At 44.6% G+C, this 13,266-nt stretch overlaps 3 protein-coding genes across 5 annotated transcripts; 2 read left to right on the top strand and 1 right to left on the bottom strand.

Annotated features, from left to right (window-relative positions):
- The first annotated feature begins 116 nt into the window (after positions 1-116).
- On the top strand, positions 117-4,476 carry LOC127780899 (putative pentatricopeptide repeat-containing protein At3g23330). 3 transcript variants are annotated; one of them, XM_052307889.1, is made up of 5 exons: positions 117-240; positions 640-858; positions 1,379-1,474; positions 1,620-3,973; positions 4,077-4,476. In XM_052307889.1, exon 4 carries the CDS (start codon positions 1,779-1,781, stop codon positions 3,708-3,710), a length of 1,932 nt encoding a protein of 643 aa, XP_052163849.1. In that variant the 5' UTR covers positions 117-240; positions 640-858; positions 1,379-1,474; positions 1,620-1,778; the 3' UTR covers positions 3,711-3,973; positions 4,077-4,476. The 3 variants fall into 3 exon arrangements, with proteins under 3 accessions (XP_052163849.1, XP_052163847.1, XP_052163848.1); XM_052307887.1 differs by having other exon boundaries at positions 1,617-3,973; XM_052307888.1 differs by lacking the exon at positions 640-858 and having other exon boundaries at positions 120-240; positions 1,617-3,973.
- A 1,280-nt stretch (positions 4,477-5,756) lies between these two features.
- On the top strand, positions 5,757-6,782 carry LOC127780299 (uncharacterized). The gene has a single exon (XM_052307210.1). It carries the CDS (start codon positions 5,757-5,759, stop codon positions 6,780-6,782), a length of 1,026 nt encoding a protein of 341 aa, XP_052163170.1.
- Positions 6,783-7,198: 416 nt separating this feature from the next.
- Positions 7,199-10,674, bottom strand: LOC127778487 (5-formyltetrahydrofolate cyclo-ligase, mitochondrial). Its single transcript, XM_052305095.1, has 7 exons — positions 10,382-10,674; positions 9,654-9,791; positions 9,430-9,588; positions 9,270-9,311; positions 9,149-9,194; positions 8,195-8,265; positions 7,199-7,569 (listed from the first exon to the last, which is right to left on the bottom strand). Exons 1-7 carry the CDS (start codon positions 10,638-10,640, stop codon positions 7,436-7,438), a joined length of 849 nt encoding a protein of 282 aa, XP_052161055.1. The 5' UTR covers positions 10,641-10,674; the 3' UTR covers positions 7,199-7,435.
- Positions 10,675-13,266: the final 2,592 nt, after the last annotated feature.

Genomic DNA, 13,266 nt, shown 5'->3' with positions numbered 1-13,266 from the left:
GCCGCAGGGCAGGCCGGCAGGCGGCAGGCGGCAGGCAGCGGCTGAGCGGCGGCCAGCGTCGGCGTGTGCGGCGGCGGCGGACTGCGGCCTGCCGCCTGCGGGTCTGCGGCGCGGCGGCGACTCGGCGTCGACGCGGCTTGGCGGCTGCAGCAGGCGCGGGCGCGGCTTGGTCGCTTGGAGGCTTGGCCGCCATCTCGCCATCTCCGTCGACCGTCGGCCACCTCGGCACCTCCTTGAATTGTAAGATTTCTTCCCAATTTATTATTTTCTATCATTTTTGTATTTCATATGTTGGCACTTTGATATGTTTACCAATTAGTATTTCTACATATTTACCAATTCTATCAATGTGTGAACTTATGATCAATTTTATGTTATATACGCTAAATATTGTAATTATATGTGAAATATGTAAAATTATATGTATACATTAAAGTATATTTAACAATGAATCAAATGATAGGAAAAGAATTAATAATTACTTAAATTTTTTTGAATAAGACGAATGGTCAAACATGTTTAAAAAAGTCAACGGCATCAAATATTTTGGAATGGAGGGAGTACTATACAAGCTAATTTTTAGGCTATTAGGTGTATGAACAGATTTTTTTTACCCCCTTGTCATTTTGAATACACAAGTTCAAAAAGCTAGGCCCGCCGCTGAGGAGGAGCCGGCAAGCCTTCGTTGGTCCAGCCGTCCAGCCCGCTAGGGCGCGGCAGCGTGGGAGAGGGGTGGGGGGGGGGGCGCCAGGTATCAACTCCTAGCTGCTAGGGCGCGGGCGCTGCGGCGTGGCCACCGCTCGGAGCCCAGGACGTACCTACGGCCGAGGACCATCTGATTGTTGTGAGAGTTCTGAGGTGAGTGGATGAAATCCGTGAATCCCCCCCATTCTCCAATTGAAAATTTGAAAAAAATGTGTAGTCCCTGAATGAATGTTACGGTTGTTCATCAATCCATCTATCTCCTGTGATAATTTTCGTGTCATTGTGGACTGAAATTTTGATCGGTGGTGTTGATTGTCAAATTGTGCAATTTTAGGATGATGACATCATTTCTAGATTACAATGCATGACAAAACACAAAGTTAAACGGTACTCTCTCCGTGAATTCACAATGTAAGACTTTCTAGCATTTTCTACATTCATAAAGATGTTAATGGATCTAGATATTCATATGTGTCTAGATTCATTAACATCTATATGAATGTGGATAATGCTAGAAAGTCTTACATTGTAAAACGGAGAAAGTAGGTTTCTTAATTATTTTGTAGTTTGTTAATATTAGTTGAGATTCCACTGATACGAACTGTTTGTATTTTGATGTATGATACTGTGAACTTTTCATATTGAATAATACCTTGTTACTTCGAATACCCAGCCGTGCAATTCTACATCCACTACTGGCTGTTGAGAAACTTGGTAGCAATCACAAGAAAGAGCATCAAGAGGCAGTTGCTGGCACTGAAAGTGAAAAGTAAGTTCTGAAAATCAATTCGGTTTTTCTTACTAGTTTGTTTTGGAAAAATGTGGAGGACAGAGGACAGAGTTTAAAGTTGAATTGAATCACTTGTTACCATATCATACTCACAATTGAGCCTCTCACTCTGCACGAACAGTAGGTAGCACACGAAGCTGACAACTGGGCCTTGCCTTCAAGTTTTCTCACCGGATGCTTGCCACCCCCACCCACTGCCTGAGCTGACACTCCGGTTGTAGAACCTCGACCTGCTCTTCTGATTGCAGTCAGCTCTCATCGGAGCCACAGCAACTGCTACATAATGTCTCTTGCTGCGGTTGCTTCTCCACATTTCCCACCGTCATGGGCCTATCAGATCCGTATGGCTGCTTCCCAGGGCCAATTTCTCCACGCCATCTCTCTCTTCCTACAAATGCGTGCCTCTGTTGCGCCCCGATCATCTGTTCCGGCCTCCCTCCCTGCTGCACTCAAGTCCTGCGCCGGCCTTGGCCTCTGCACTCTTGCTGCATCTCTCCATGCTCTCGCCATCCGCTCCGGTTCCTTCGCTGACCGCTTTACCGCCAATGCCCTCCTCAACCTCTGCATCAAGCTCCCAGGTTTTCATCACCCCTTTGGGACAAATGGGCCTTCTGGGGAAGGAGGCCTGGAATCAGCTGCATATGAGAGCATGCGGAAAGTGTTTGATGAAATGCTCAAGAGGGATGCCGTGTCTTGGAACACTTTGATATTGGGATGTGCAGAGCACAAGAGGCACCAAGAAGCTCTGAGCATGGTTAGGGAGATGTGGAGGGATGGATTTATGCCTGACACGTTTACACTGTCAACTGTGCTGCCAATCTTTGCGGAGTGCGCTGATATCAAGAGAGGCATGGTGGTCCATGGGTATGCTATCAAGAATGGATTTGACAATGATGTTTTTGTTGGAAGTAGCTTGATTGATATGTATGCTAACTGCACTCAAATGGATTACTCTATGAAGGTGTTCGACAGCTTCTCAGACTGTGATGCAGTTCTGTGGAACTCAATGCTTGCAGGTTATGCACAAAATGGGTCAGTTGAGGAGGCTCTTGGAATATTCCGTCGGATGCTGCAAGCTGGAGTGAGGCCCGTGCCTGTGACTTTCTCAAGCCTAATACCTGCCTTTGGCAATTTGTCATTGTTGCGTCTTGGGAAGCAGCTGCATGCCTATTTGATCCGTGCCAGATTTAATGATAACATATTTATATCTAGCTCCCTTATTGACATGTATTGCAAGTGTGGGAATGTTGACATCGCTCGTCGCGTTTTTAATGGGATACAATCACCTGACATCGTATCATGGACTGCGATGATCATGGGTTATGCATTGCACGGTCCAACAACAGAGGCTTTTGTGCTGTTTGAGAGAATGGAGTTGGGAAATGTGAAGCCTAATCATATAACTTTTCTAGCAGTTTTGACTGCATGTAGTCATGCTGGGTTGGTGGACAATGGATGGAAGTATTTTAACAGTATGTCTAACCAGTATGGATTTGTTCCATCCCTTGAGCATTGTGCTGCACTTGCAGACACCCTTGGTCGTGCAGGAGATTTAGATGAAGCATATAATTTCATCTCTGAAATGAAAATAAAACCAACTTCAAGCGTCTGGTCCACCTTGTTAAGGGCTTGCAGGGTCCATAAAAACACTGTTTTAGCTGAGGAAGTGGCCAAGAAGATCTTTGAGCTTGAACCTAAAAGCATGGGATCTCATGTAATTTTGTCAAACATGTATTCGGCTTCTGGGAGATGGAATGAAGCAGCACAGCTGCGGAAATCTATGAGAATCAAAGGTATGAAGAAGGAACCAGCTTGCAGTTGGATTGAAGTGAAGAACAAATTGCATGTGTTCATAGCTCATGATAAGTCCCATCCCTGGTACGATAGGATTATTGATGCACTGAATGTTTACTCAGAGCAGATGATTCGTCAAGGATATGTGCCCAATATGGAGGATGTTTTACAGGACATTGAAGAAGAGCAGAAGAGAGAGGTGTTATGTGGCCATAGTGAGAAACTTGCAATAGTATTTGGTATTATTAGCACGCCACCTGGAACAACAATACGTGTGATGAAGAACCTCCGAGTTTGTGTTGACTGCCATACAGTAACAAAATTTATTTCAAAGATAGTTGCAAGGGAGATTGTTGTCCGTGATGTAAACAGATTCCACCGATTTAAGGATGGGAATTGTTCATGCGGAGATTTTTGGTGATTCAGGATGTCTTCAAAAGATTGAGTGCATGCTTATGGTCGATATCATGCTTGAGCACCCCTCTCCAGGGCATTATGGTCGATATCATGGTTGTGTTGGGTCTTCTTCAGTCACCATCTAGTGCTACATGTACTACTCTGCAGCTCCCATTTGCCATAGGCACATGTTTGCAAGTGATCTGAATGCCATTGCCATAAGCAGGGGCAGCCGCCACTCGACGCCTCTGCCATCTACAATTCTTCTCTCCGCCACTTCGAAATCAGGTAAATCTTTTCTTTATGCACGCAAGATGATCAGCTAAATTACCAACTGACATGCACAGGAATCTAACTGACTCTGATTCTTATTTCCCTTGACCTCTCCCAGTGATTCCAAGTTCCCCTTGCATTCTATAAGCCTGTCTTATGACAACTTGGCATGGATGTTGGCGCTGGTGGAGATCAGCGCTGATCTTTGGTCAATACGATCGGCACTCCAAGGGACGGAAGAGATTGGCTGCCTTGTTTATTTCCCTTGTGTGATCAAGCTTTTTGTTTTGGAGGAATGAGACTGTGGGGGTGAAGTTGGAGATCAGTTCATGTACACTTGTCCATGGCGCTATCACCTGTACTGTCTAAATTTGGTAAGAGTATTTGCAATCCACTGCATCACCTCCTGTGTAATCTTCTAATTTTCTTCTGTTAGATTGAAAATTTTGCGCGACACTTGCATCTGTTGTACGCATGGAATTCATTTAGTTGAGCTTATATAGTAGTATAAATGTTCTTATATAGTCAAATTTGTTGAGTTTGATTCATTTCAAATAGATCTCATGAAACACCGGCAGTGGTTTCAGTGATTGGGTTTATTGTGCCCTTTTTCATATGAAATTTCTCTTACTGTTTAACTTGATTCTTCAAACACATGGATGTACAACCAAACAAATTTGAAGCCTACATTCCTTCTGTGTTTCTCCCATTTCAAATTCCAACAAATGCCGATTTTATTCATAGTCTTGACGAAAAGATGCCAAGATGCCGTTGAATTTATCAGAACGGTATTTCTCCCGCTTTCCCCTGCTCTTCTCCGCCTCCCCGGCGACCGGCGACGCTGTCAGCCGTGTCTCCGCGGCATTCCGTCCCGTGCTTAACGACCACCATGCACGGCCTGGATGAGGTACCAGATACCTCGTGTGGCATATATGATCAGAACAATTTTTTTGATCATGAACAGGAAAATGAAGGAATTCCTATATTTTGATCACCATCTGTAGGCACGAGCACATGATCATCTGAATTTTTTTTTCTTTGGTAAGATACTAATTGCGTTCAGACAAAACAGGACAGAAGTGAACTAATGCTCAAGCTTGTCAGAACAAAGCAGACTTTAGAGTTTTCTTTTAAGGGGTGTGGGGGTAAAGTTTTAGCGTGTCACATGGGGTGTTCGGGTACTAATAAAAAAACTAATTACAGAATCCGTCAGTAAACAACTAGACGAATTTATTAAGCCTAATTAATCCGTCATTAGTAAATGTTTACTGTAGCACCACATTGTCAAATCATGGAGCAATTAGACTTAAAAGATCTGCCTCGCAAATTAGTCGTAATATGTGCAATTAGTTATTTTTTAGCCTATATTTAATACCTCATGCATGTGTTCAAACGTTCGATGTGCCAGGGCGTAAAATTTAGGGTGGGATCTAAACAGACCCTAAATTTCATATATTCTTCGTAGCTCATTTTCTTTGACGTGTATTTTTGTGTCTTACATGTAAGGTCGTAGCTCAATTCACAATCCATGTTTTCTTCTCTCTTCAGACCGGTGGTTTGTTACTCAAAAAATATGCAGTGCTAACTTGGCAACGCTTCCATAGTTCCATCCGGAAATGGAAAGCGGCAAAGCGCCGACTTGAAGCATCAAACGTCTCCTTCCCTTGTATATAGGCAAAGGCGCAGGGGTGGCAGCCATCTCTACATCCATCAATTCGCGTGAGCTCCCTAAACCCTCGAGAAAACCCAGAGATCAAGAAGCGAGGAGCAAAAAGCCTTGGCTAAGAGAGACACGAGCATGGCCGCGCCGGCGCCGCCTCCGCCGCCACCTCGGCCGCCGTTCAAGGTGCGCATCCGCATCAAACCCGCCCGCGCCGCGAGGGCGGAGGAGGACGCCGGCAAACAGGAGGAGCGGCTTCCGATGGATCACCCGCTCTCCACCACCACCACCAAGCGCCGCCCCGAGGGCGAGGAGAGCTCCGGCACGGCGAGCCAGCCGGCGCCGGAGCGCGTGAATCCCTCCGGGACAACCACGCCGGCGGCGCGGGCGGCGGCGTCGTGCTGCGTGAATGAAGAGGCCCTGGCCAGCAGCTCCCACGCCGGCGGCCGCGACGACGGCGCGAGCGCGATCAAGAAATGCAAGGACGGCGAGGGGAGGCAAGAGGACGCCAAGAACGCGCAAGAAAGCTCGGGGATGACAAGCCCGGCCGTGCATTCCGCCAGGGCCACCTCACCGGCGCCGCCGCCGTCGCGCACGAAGAAAGAGACCCCGGTCCGCGCCCATGCCGCCGTCCGCGACGACGACGCGACGCCGCCACGCGCGATCAAGAGCTGCAAGAACGGCGAGCGGGGGCAAGAGAAGGACGCCGAGAGCGCGCAAGGATGCGCGAGGACGAGAAGCCCGCCGGTGCGTTCCGCCAGGGCCACCACACCGGCGGCTTCGCCGTCGCGCTCGAAGAAAGAGACCCCGGTCCGCGCCCACGCCGCCGTCCGCGGCGACGACGCGACGCCGCCACGCGCGATCAAGAAGTGCAAGAGCGACGAGCGGAGGCAAGAGAAGGACGGCGAGAGCGCGGGACAGTGCGCGACGACGAGCAGCCCGCGCGTACAGCCCTCACCGACGCCGTCGCCGGCGCCGGCGGCGCGGCCGGATCCCAGTGCGGCGGAGAACTCGCTGCGCGAGGCCATTGAGAGGGCCCGCCCACACATGCGGAGGGACATCGCGCGGCAGAGGGAGGCGGCGCGACGGGAGATCGCCAGCATGGTCAGGACCGTCGAGTTCAACGACCCGTTCATCTCACCGGAGGACGTGAACAAGCCATGATCATGGCGTCCTCCTGACAAGGTCTTTTGTAGCTCGTTTTAGGGTTCGTGATCTCTAGTTGTTAACCATGTGTTAGGGTTGACGCCATTGGCAATCGGCTGTTTTTGTTGTAAACCAATGCCTCAGTTCATGATTCTTTTGTCGAACCGAGCAAATTGCTCTGCTGTACATTGCCTATTCTGAACTGAGTGACGTAATTTCAAAAGATGAATGTCACTATTTCCGTTGAGATTGATTGTTCAAATCAGTAGACATCGTGAACATTAACTGATTAACAGGAGTGTTTCGTCCGACCAGTTAATACAGTATCTACAAACAAATTTTGCATGCGCTGAATTCGGTGAAGTATCATGAACATGTGGGCTAGAGTTTAGGGCTTCAGAACTGCCTGAGGGGAGCAATGGGCCAAACCAAACTGCACATATTCAGGTCCATAGTCCTCTATGAATATATATTGAACTTATTGTATGTTTGATCAAAGTTGTCATTACAATACGCAGACAAAATCAATTCATATTCAGAATACAGATACATTGCGTAACAAAATCACTTGATCGAAAAATTTCTCAGCTTTGGTGAAGCATTATCTAAAAAAGTGTTGTTCAGGGAAGAGAGGTTGACTGTCAACGCAAAGCAGAAACCAATCAGCTCAATTATATCCTCGCCAATGCTGCAGGACTGATTGGAATGATGCCAGAGGATGAGACCAGAGCATCAATAGGAACATCTGTTGAGTTGACTGGGATGATGCCTTCCTCCAAAATTTGCACCGAGTATGAAAGCGCGACTTCAAATAGAAAATCAGGCCATTAGTCAATCATTTAGCAATAATAGTGCTAGATCGGATTTCATCATTTAAATGTAACTATGAACTGCAACGCACAAAAGTGTGCCCACTAGGTATACGTATTTCATGGGCATGTAGAAGTAAATGAAATGCAATTACAAGCTTTGGTTCAGTTAAATTATAATGTAACTTCTAGTTGACTTGTTAATTCACCACGTGATTAAGGAACTAGTCACCACAATTTAGTTTCTGGTTGGACCAAGAATCCCTGATACCCTTCATAAAAGAATCTGAAAGCTTGTTGGGATCTGATTATGAAATTTGGTTCAGTATTGCGGGCCAAACCAAATAATCATTGTAGTAGAAAATACAAAATAGCATGTTACATCAAGGAACCAACAGAACATATTAGGCTACCAACAGGTTGGCCCCTCTGTTCATGGTGTTGGTGCTACTTCAAAACAGCTCACTTTGGTCCTGTTTTTGACGTTAAGGGACCAATAGTAAACTTTCCGTAACTATAATCAACTAAAATGACATAACATGTCAACGATGTGTAATAACAAACAAAAAGAGTCTAAAGTAAACAAAAACAACTGAACTTCTGGAAATCTGCACATCATACCTAGAAGAGGCTGATCCCACCCTTTCTCTTTAGCAAGTTCTTGATATCTCATCAAGAATGTGTCATAGTACCTTCGATGAACAAACATACAAATATATAATTTAGATGAAGGAAAAATTTCAGGCTTTGGTCTAAACAATACTAAGTCAAACTGGCATAAATGAACTATTGGTGACAGGATGGCATTAAAAAGATTTGAAGTTCATGTGCCCCTTGCCATTATATGCATTTTAGATGCACTTGACGAATTGTGGACCATTAAGCAGATTGTGTTAAATCAAATGAGATACAGCCAAAGCACAAAACTAATATGCAGAGACATCATATACTTTCTCCCTAACAGAGGAAATAAAATGCACATCATAGAGCTGTGGAGGCTATACAATCTAAAAAAGAAAGCAAAGGCCGCACCCACACGAATAGCCTGAGTTCTTCAAACTAACAGCGAATAAAGCACAGAAAGTAAGTTATGAATCTAATTGTCAAGATGCCAACCCAGATTCCACGACTTATGTTTACACAGTTTAGTTTCTAAATCCACACGCTACACTGCAACCATTCAACTACCAGCTCTTACATTTCTTAGATGTTCTGCAGATGTTGTGACAGGTATTTGATTTGTGCTGCTAGACCAAGAACTTTCATCCATGTGGATCACCCTACAACGAGTTTCTGCATCTATAAAGTATGTTTAATTTCCACTGTGGTAGGTAACTTTTCTCTATTACTTGGGTCTGCTAATACACTAGAGCATCCTTGGACTTCATTTTGGAATGCTTGCATGCCAAATATTCAGAGTTAGCAAAATCATGACATGAATAAGTTGTTGAATAGGACCCAAAGTTAGCAATTGAACCACTGCATAGATATTGGATGAAGATGACACTAACAGTATTTGGCAACTTCAATACAGGCAGTTATTAAAGTGAAAGATAGAATAATGTGTAGACCTACCCTCCACCACGTCCTAATCTTCGTCCAGTCCTATCAAAAGCTTGTCCTACATGAATAACAATCATTATTCAATTGAATGTTCAGTGATGGATGCAGTGTATTAAGAGATTGAAGGGCTTACCAGGCAATAGAAAAAGATCGACAGGGGAAGAGGTTGACAACACTGTAAGCATTAAAAGAGGATCAGTGTAATGCATATAAATCATATTAGCTACCCAGTGATGCACTAACTTAATCAACCGAGGAAAAGTTTCATTGTATCACCTAGATAAACTTCATACCTTCTTCACGAGCATTCCCACTAGCATCAAGTGGTGATGGTTCTAGAATGTTCATTGAATTTTTAACTAAATCATCCATGGTAGTGATTTTGAGCATCCGCATATTGCGATTCTTATCTTCCACTCGAGGAACATAAAGATCCTTTGCATGTCCATGTTCTGAAACAAATCAAATTGTTAGAAGCAGGAGAAATCAAGGGGGCATATCTGTATATAGTACTCACCAGAATTTGGGGATAAAACTTCTGACAGTACTTTTGATGTATCAACTTCCCGCAATTGTGCACAGCTTATATAAGCACATAACCGCTTGCTTTCTTTGAACCAAGAAGAGTTCAAAATTGCATTTTGAATAGCCTGGTCTGGAAATATAAGAAAAAACACATCCATAAACTTCGCAAATCAACACAAACAACACCTGTTGTGTTCCAGCAACAGAAGCATAAGTAGCACTGACGTCCGCATTACACTTCAGGTCTTTGAAGAGAAAAATTAACAAAACAAAAATCTACTTCGTTGCAGTTACAGAAGATGGGGGGGGGGGGGGGGGTGGAAACAACACAACCAAATATAGTTGGTCCAGCTACAGAAGCAAAGGTAGCAACCCTTTTGTCTTGGTGTCCTTCTGTGATTTTCTCATGACAGGCAGTTCGATTCAATTGTTAAACGACGCCTGCCATCAGGTTGGAATGTCCCTAATGTGATCCTTCTAATGCTAGCTACTGATGAGAGATTGAAGTGTATCGCCAAGTTAAATTTTGCTTGCCTAATGCTTATTCAGACATGATTTCATCATCCTTTTCTGTGAGCGCCAATACTAATAGCCAACACAGTAAAAGCAGCAGCCCTTGTCGGCAAATCGACGAGCAGCTGGTGGCCAACGGCTCAATCGATTTACATCAGGGACAGCGGAATCAGATGCTTGGGCCATATGAGCGAGAAGGGGGATCACCTTCGCTGGCGCGCTGCTCGGGGGTGAGGGCCCTGAGCGCCCTCCGCACCTCGGACCGCAGCGCGCGCTTCTGGTCGGCGACCTCCTGCGCCGCCGCGGCACTCGACATGGCGGCGGCGGCGGCGGGCGCCGGCACTCGTAGCCGGAGCGAGGGGAGGAGGGCAAGGTGGTGGCGGCGGCGGGGGTAGGTGGGGGCGGATGCGGCGCGGGGCAGGTGGAGGAGGCGCACCATCAGCGAGGCCGCGCCATTTTTAATCATTGCCAGTGTGTGTGCGCCTCTGCCTTGCTGCCGTGTGTGTCTCTCACCGCGCGGTCATCTCTGCCGCCGCAGCGGGTGGAGTCGGAGTGGGCCGGGCCGAAGGTAAGGCCCAGCTACGCTCGACGAAACCTGATTAGAATGGAAAAAGTACACCAAGGTCCCTCAACTTGTCATCGAGTTACGAAATCGTTCTTGAACTGCAAAACCATATACAACACATCCCCCAACTTACAAAACCAGTGCAAACAATATCCCACGATAGTTTTAACTCCGGTTTTATCCTATGTGATGGCTAAATCAGCGTAGGATCCACGTGGACCCCACATGTCAGGGTGGCCATGTCATCGTCTTCCCTCTTTCCTCCCTTCTCTCTATGCCTCTCTATGATTTTCGATGAATGACCCTATGGTAATGCTTTTATCTCTATTCTATGGACCAGTCAACTTCACTAATGAAAACGGATTACATCTTTCAAAATATTATTTAGTACTACCTCCATCTAAAATTCTTTATATTATTGGATAAATGGAGTATAAAATTAGGTGATAAACATGAATAGTATTTTATGTGTGACTAATTTTTAATTTTTTATAAATTTTTTAAATAAAACGGATGGTCAAATGTTAGACACGATACCCATGACGACACTTATTTTGGGACGGAGGTAGTAGTAGTAGTAGGCTTGTTCTATTAGGGCAAGTACTATAAGCCCTTACATACTGCTCCTAAATTTGCTACATAAGATTAGATGATGAGGTAGAGGAGAGAAGTTAGGAGAGAGAGAATGAGCCACGCCTCATGTAAGGAGTAACCTCTACACAATCTCCAAGAAAAGTGCAAGATGATGTGAGAGTAGACTAATATTGGAGTTTATGTATTATATATGATATGTTGTATGTGTTACCTCTTAATTAATAAGAATATGACATGGTCTAAATTAGATATGACATCCACCTCCACTATAAAACTTGCCCTAAGCTCAACGATCCCCACAACGGATCACGCTCCTATGACATAAAGTCATAGGGACGTGGGTCCCTGACATGTGGGCCCAACCCTTATGGGTCCCATATGTCAGTGACAATGTCCCTCTGACGTAAGTCAGAGGAGACTCATCCCACAACAACATGGACTGGGGTGTGGAAATTCCATTTGGATTTCTTTACTACTAGGGCCTTGTTTAGTTCTTAACTTTTTTTTTCAAACTTCTAACTTTTCTGTCACATCAAACTTTCCTACATACACAAACTTCCAACTTTTCCATCACATCGTTCCACTTTCTTTAAACTTTCAATTTTAGCGTGAAACTAAACACAGGCTGTGTTTGCAACCCCTTGTTCCCAACCCCTCTCCCTCGTTTTCCGCGCGCACACTTTTTAAACTGCTAAACGGTTTGTTTTTTAAAAATAAATTAATACTTAATTAATCATGCGCTAAGAGCAAGTTTAATAGTAGTATAGCTAATTACTAGCTACAATTCATCTATAGCCAATCTAATAACTCATTCATACAATAGTTACATACTAGACTATTAGCTACAAACATATTTTAAAGAGATAAATGAGAAGAAAGAAGAGTAGCGAGCTACAGATTTATAACCAGCTGTAGCATGGATTTCAAGACACAGTGTGTATATGACATGTGGGTGATTCGATTTCTGGATCAATATCCACTGCAGTTACAGTACATTTCTTTTGTTATGGTTAGCTATATGAACATTGGTCACTGCTATACTAGTTGCAACTGTGCCTACCAGAATTTCTTTTGTGTTGTAGTGATTTTAAGTCCTCTGTGCAATTATACTGATCTGTTGGGCATCCTTTTGTGCAACAATATAATACTAGTCCCTGTGGCTTAATGGTTTTGTTTCTAGTTCAATGCCCATCAGCCCATTACCATTAGTGTGCATCTTTAATTTTGATCTATTTTGTGGCTTCTGTGATTTTAAACCCATGCCTAACTGAACAATTGATGTGATTATCAGTTTGTTCATGTCTCAGGGGCGGGCGCTTCTAACAAAGTTGGGGCTCTCTCAAATCGGCGTCATGTCTTTGGTTTCGGTTTCAATCTTTAGAGTACTTCTCCTCGGCTACGGTTGTGTTACTTTGGCTAGCTGTTCGCATGTTCTGATACGCTAACGTTCTGGTCTTTTACTCTTTTGCAACAACCCTTGATGGAACATTATATAGGAAGTAGCTGCTGGAGTAGTATTAAGAGGCACTTAGTACCATCTGAGATCTGAGACCACCTTAGTTGGAACACTATTAGGAAGTACCTGTCGTAGTTATTACACTATTACTCCTAGTACCATCTGATAACTGCGATATGTGACTTTACCTGTTTTGATGCTTGTCAAAACTAGTAGTAGTACTCTATCATATATGTGCTGAGATGAACCATTGCACCATATATGGTGCAAGCTAAACAGAACATTGGAGTGCAGTCTGCTTTTTCTTATGCATTTTTGTCAAGCTGAAATGATGCATGTTCTCCCAGTTGTCCACACCGCTCAATGTACTTGCTGTTGTCGCTTGTGTAATCAGATATTACCATGTTCTCCCTTGAAATTAAGGAATTAGTCGGCCATATCATTTATGTTGGTTCAAATGTTGAGAGGGATTGAAGC

Source organism: Oryza glaberrima, chromosome 7 (assembly GCF_000147395.1).
Source record: "Oryza glaberrima chromosome 7, OglaRS2, whole genome shotgun sequence".
NCBI lineage: Eukaryota > Viridiplantae > Streptophyta > Magnoliopsida > Poales > Poaceae > Oryza > Oryza glaberrima.
Note: the sequence above shows the minus strand (reverse complement) of the source record. Positions and strands in the feature narration are given on the sequence as shown.

Coding starts and splice junctions, on each gene's coding strand:
- LOC127780899 (XM_052307889.1), top strand. CDS start 1,779: ATGTCTCTTGCTGCGGTTGCTTCTCCACATTTCCCACCGTCATGGGCC.
- LOC127780299 (XM_052307210.1), top strand. CDS start 5,757: ATGGCCGCGCCGGCGCCGCCTCCGCCGCCACCTCGGCCGCCGTTCAAG.
- LOC127778487 (XM_052305095.1), bottom strand. CDS start 10,640: ATGATTAAAAATGGCGCGGCCTCGCTGATGGTGCGCCTCCTCCACCTG. Junction 9,792..10,381: donor CGAGCAGCGCGCCAGCGAAG/GTGATCCCCCTT, acceptor TTATATTTCCAG/ACCAGGCTATTCAAAATGCA. Junction 8,266..9,148: donor AGATTAGGACGTGGTGGAGG/GTAGGTCTACAC, acceptor TGTTCATCGAAG/GTACTATGACACATTCTTGA.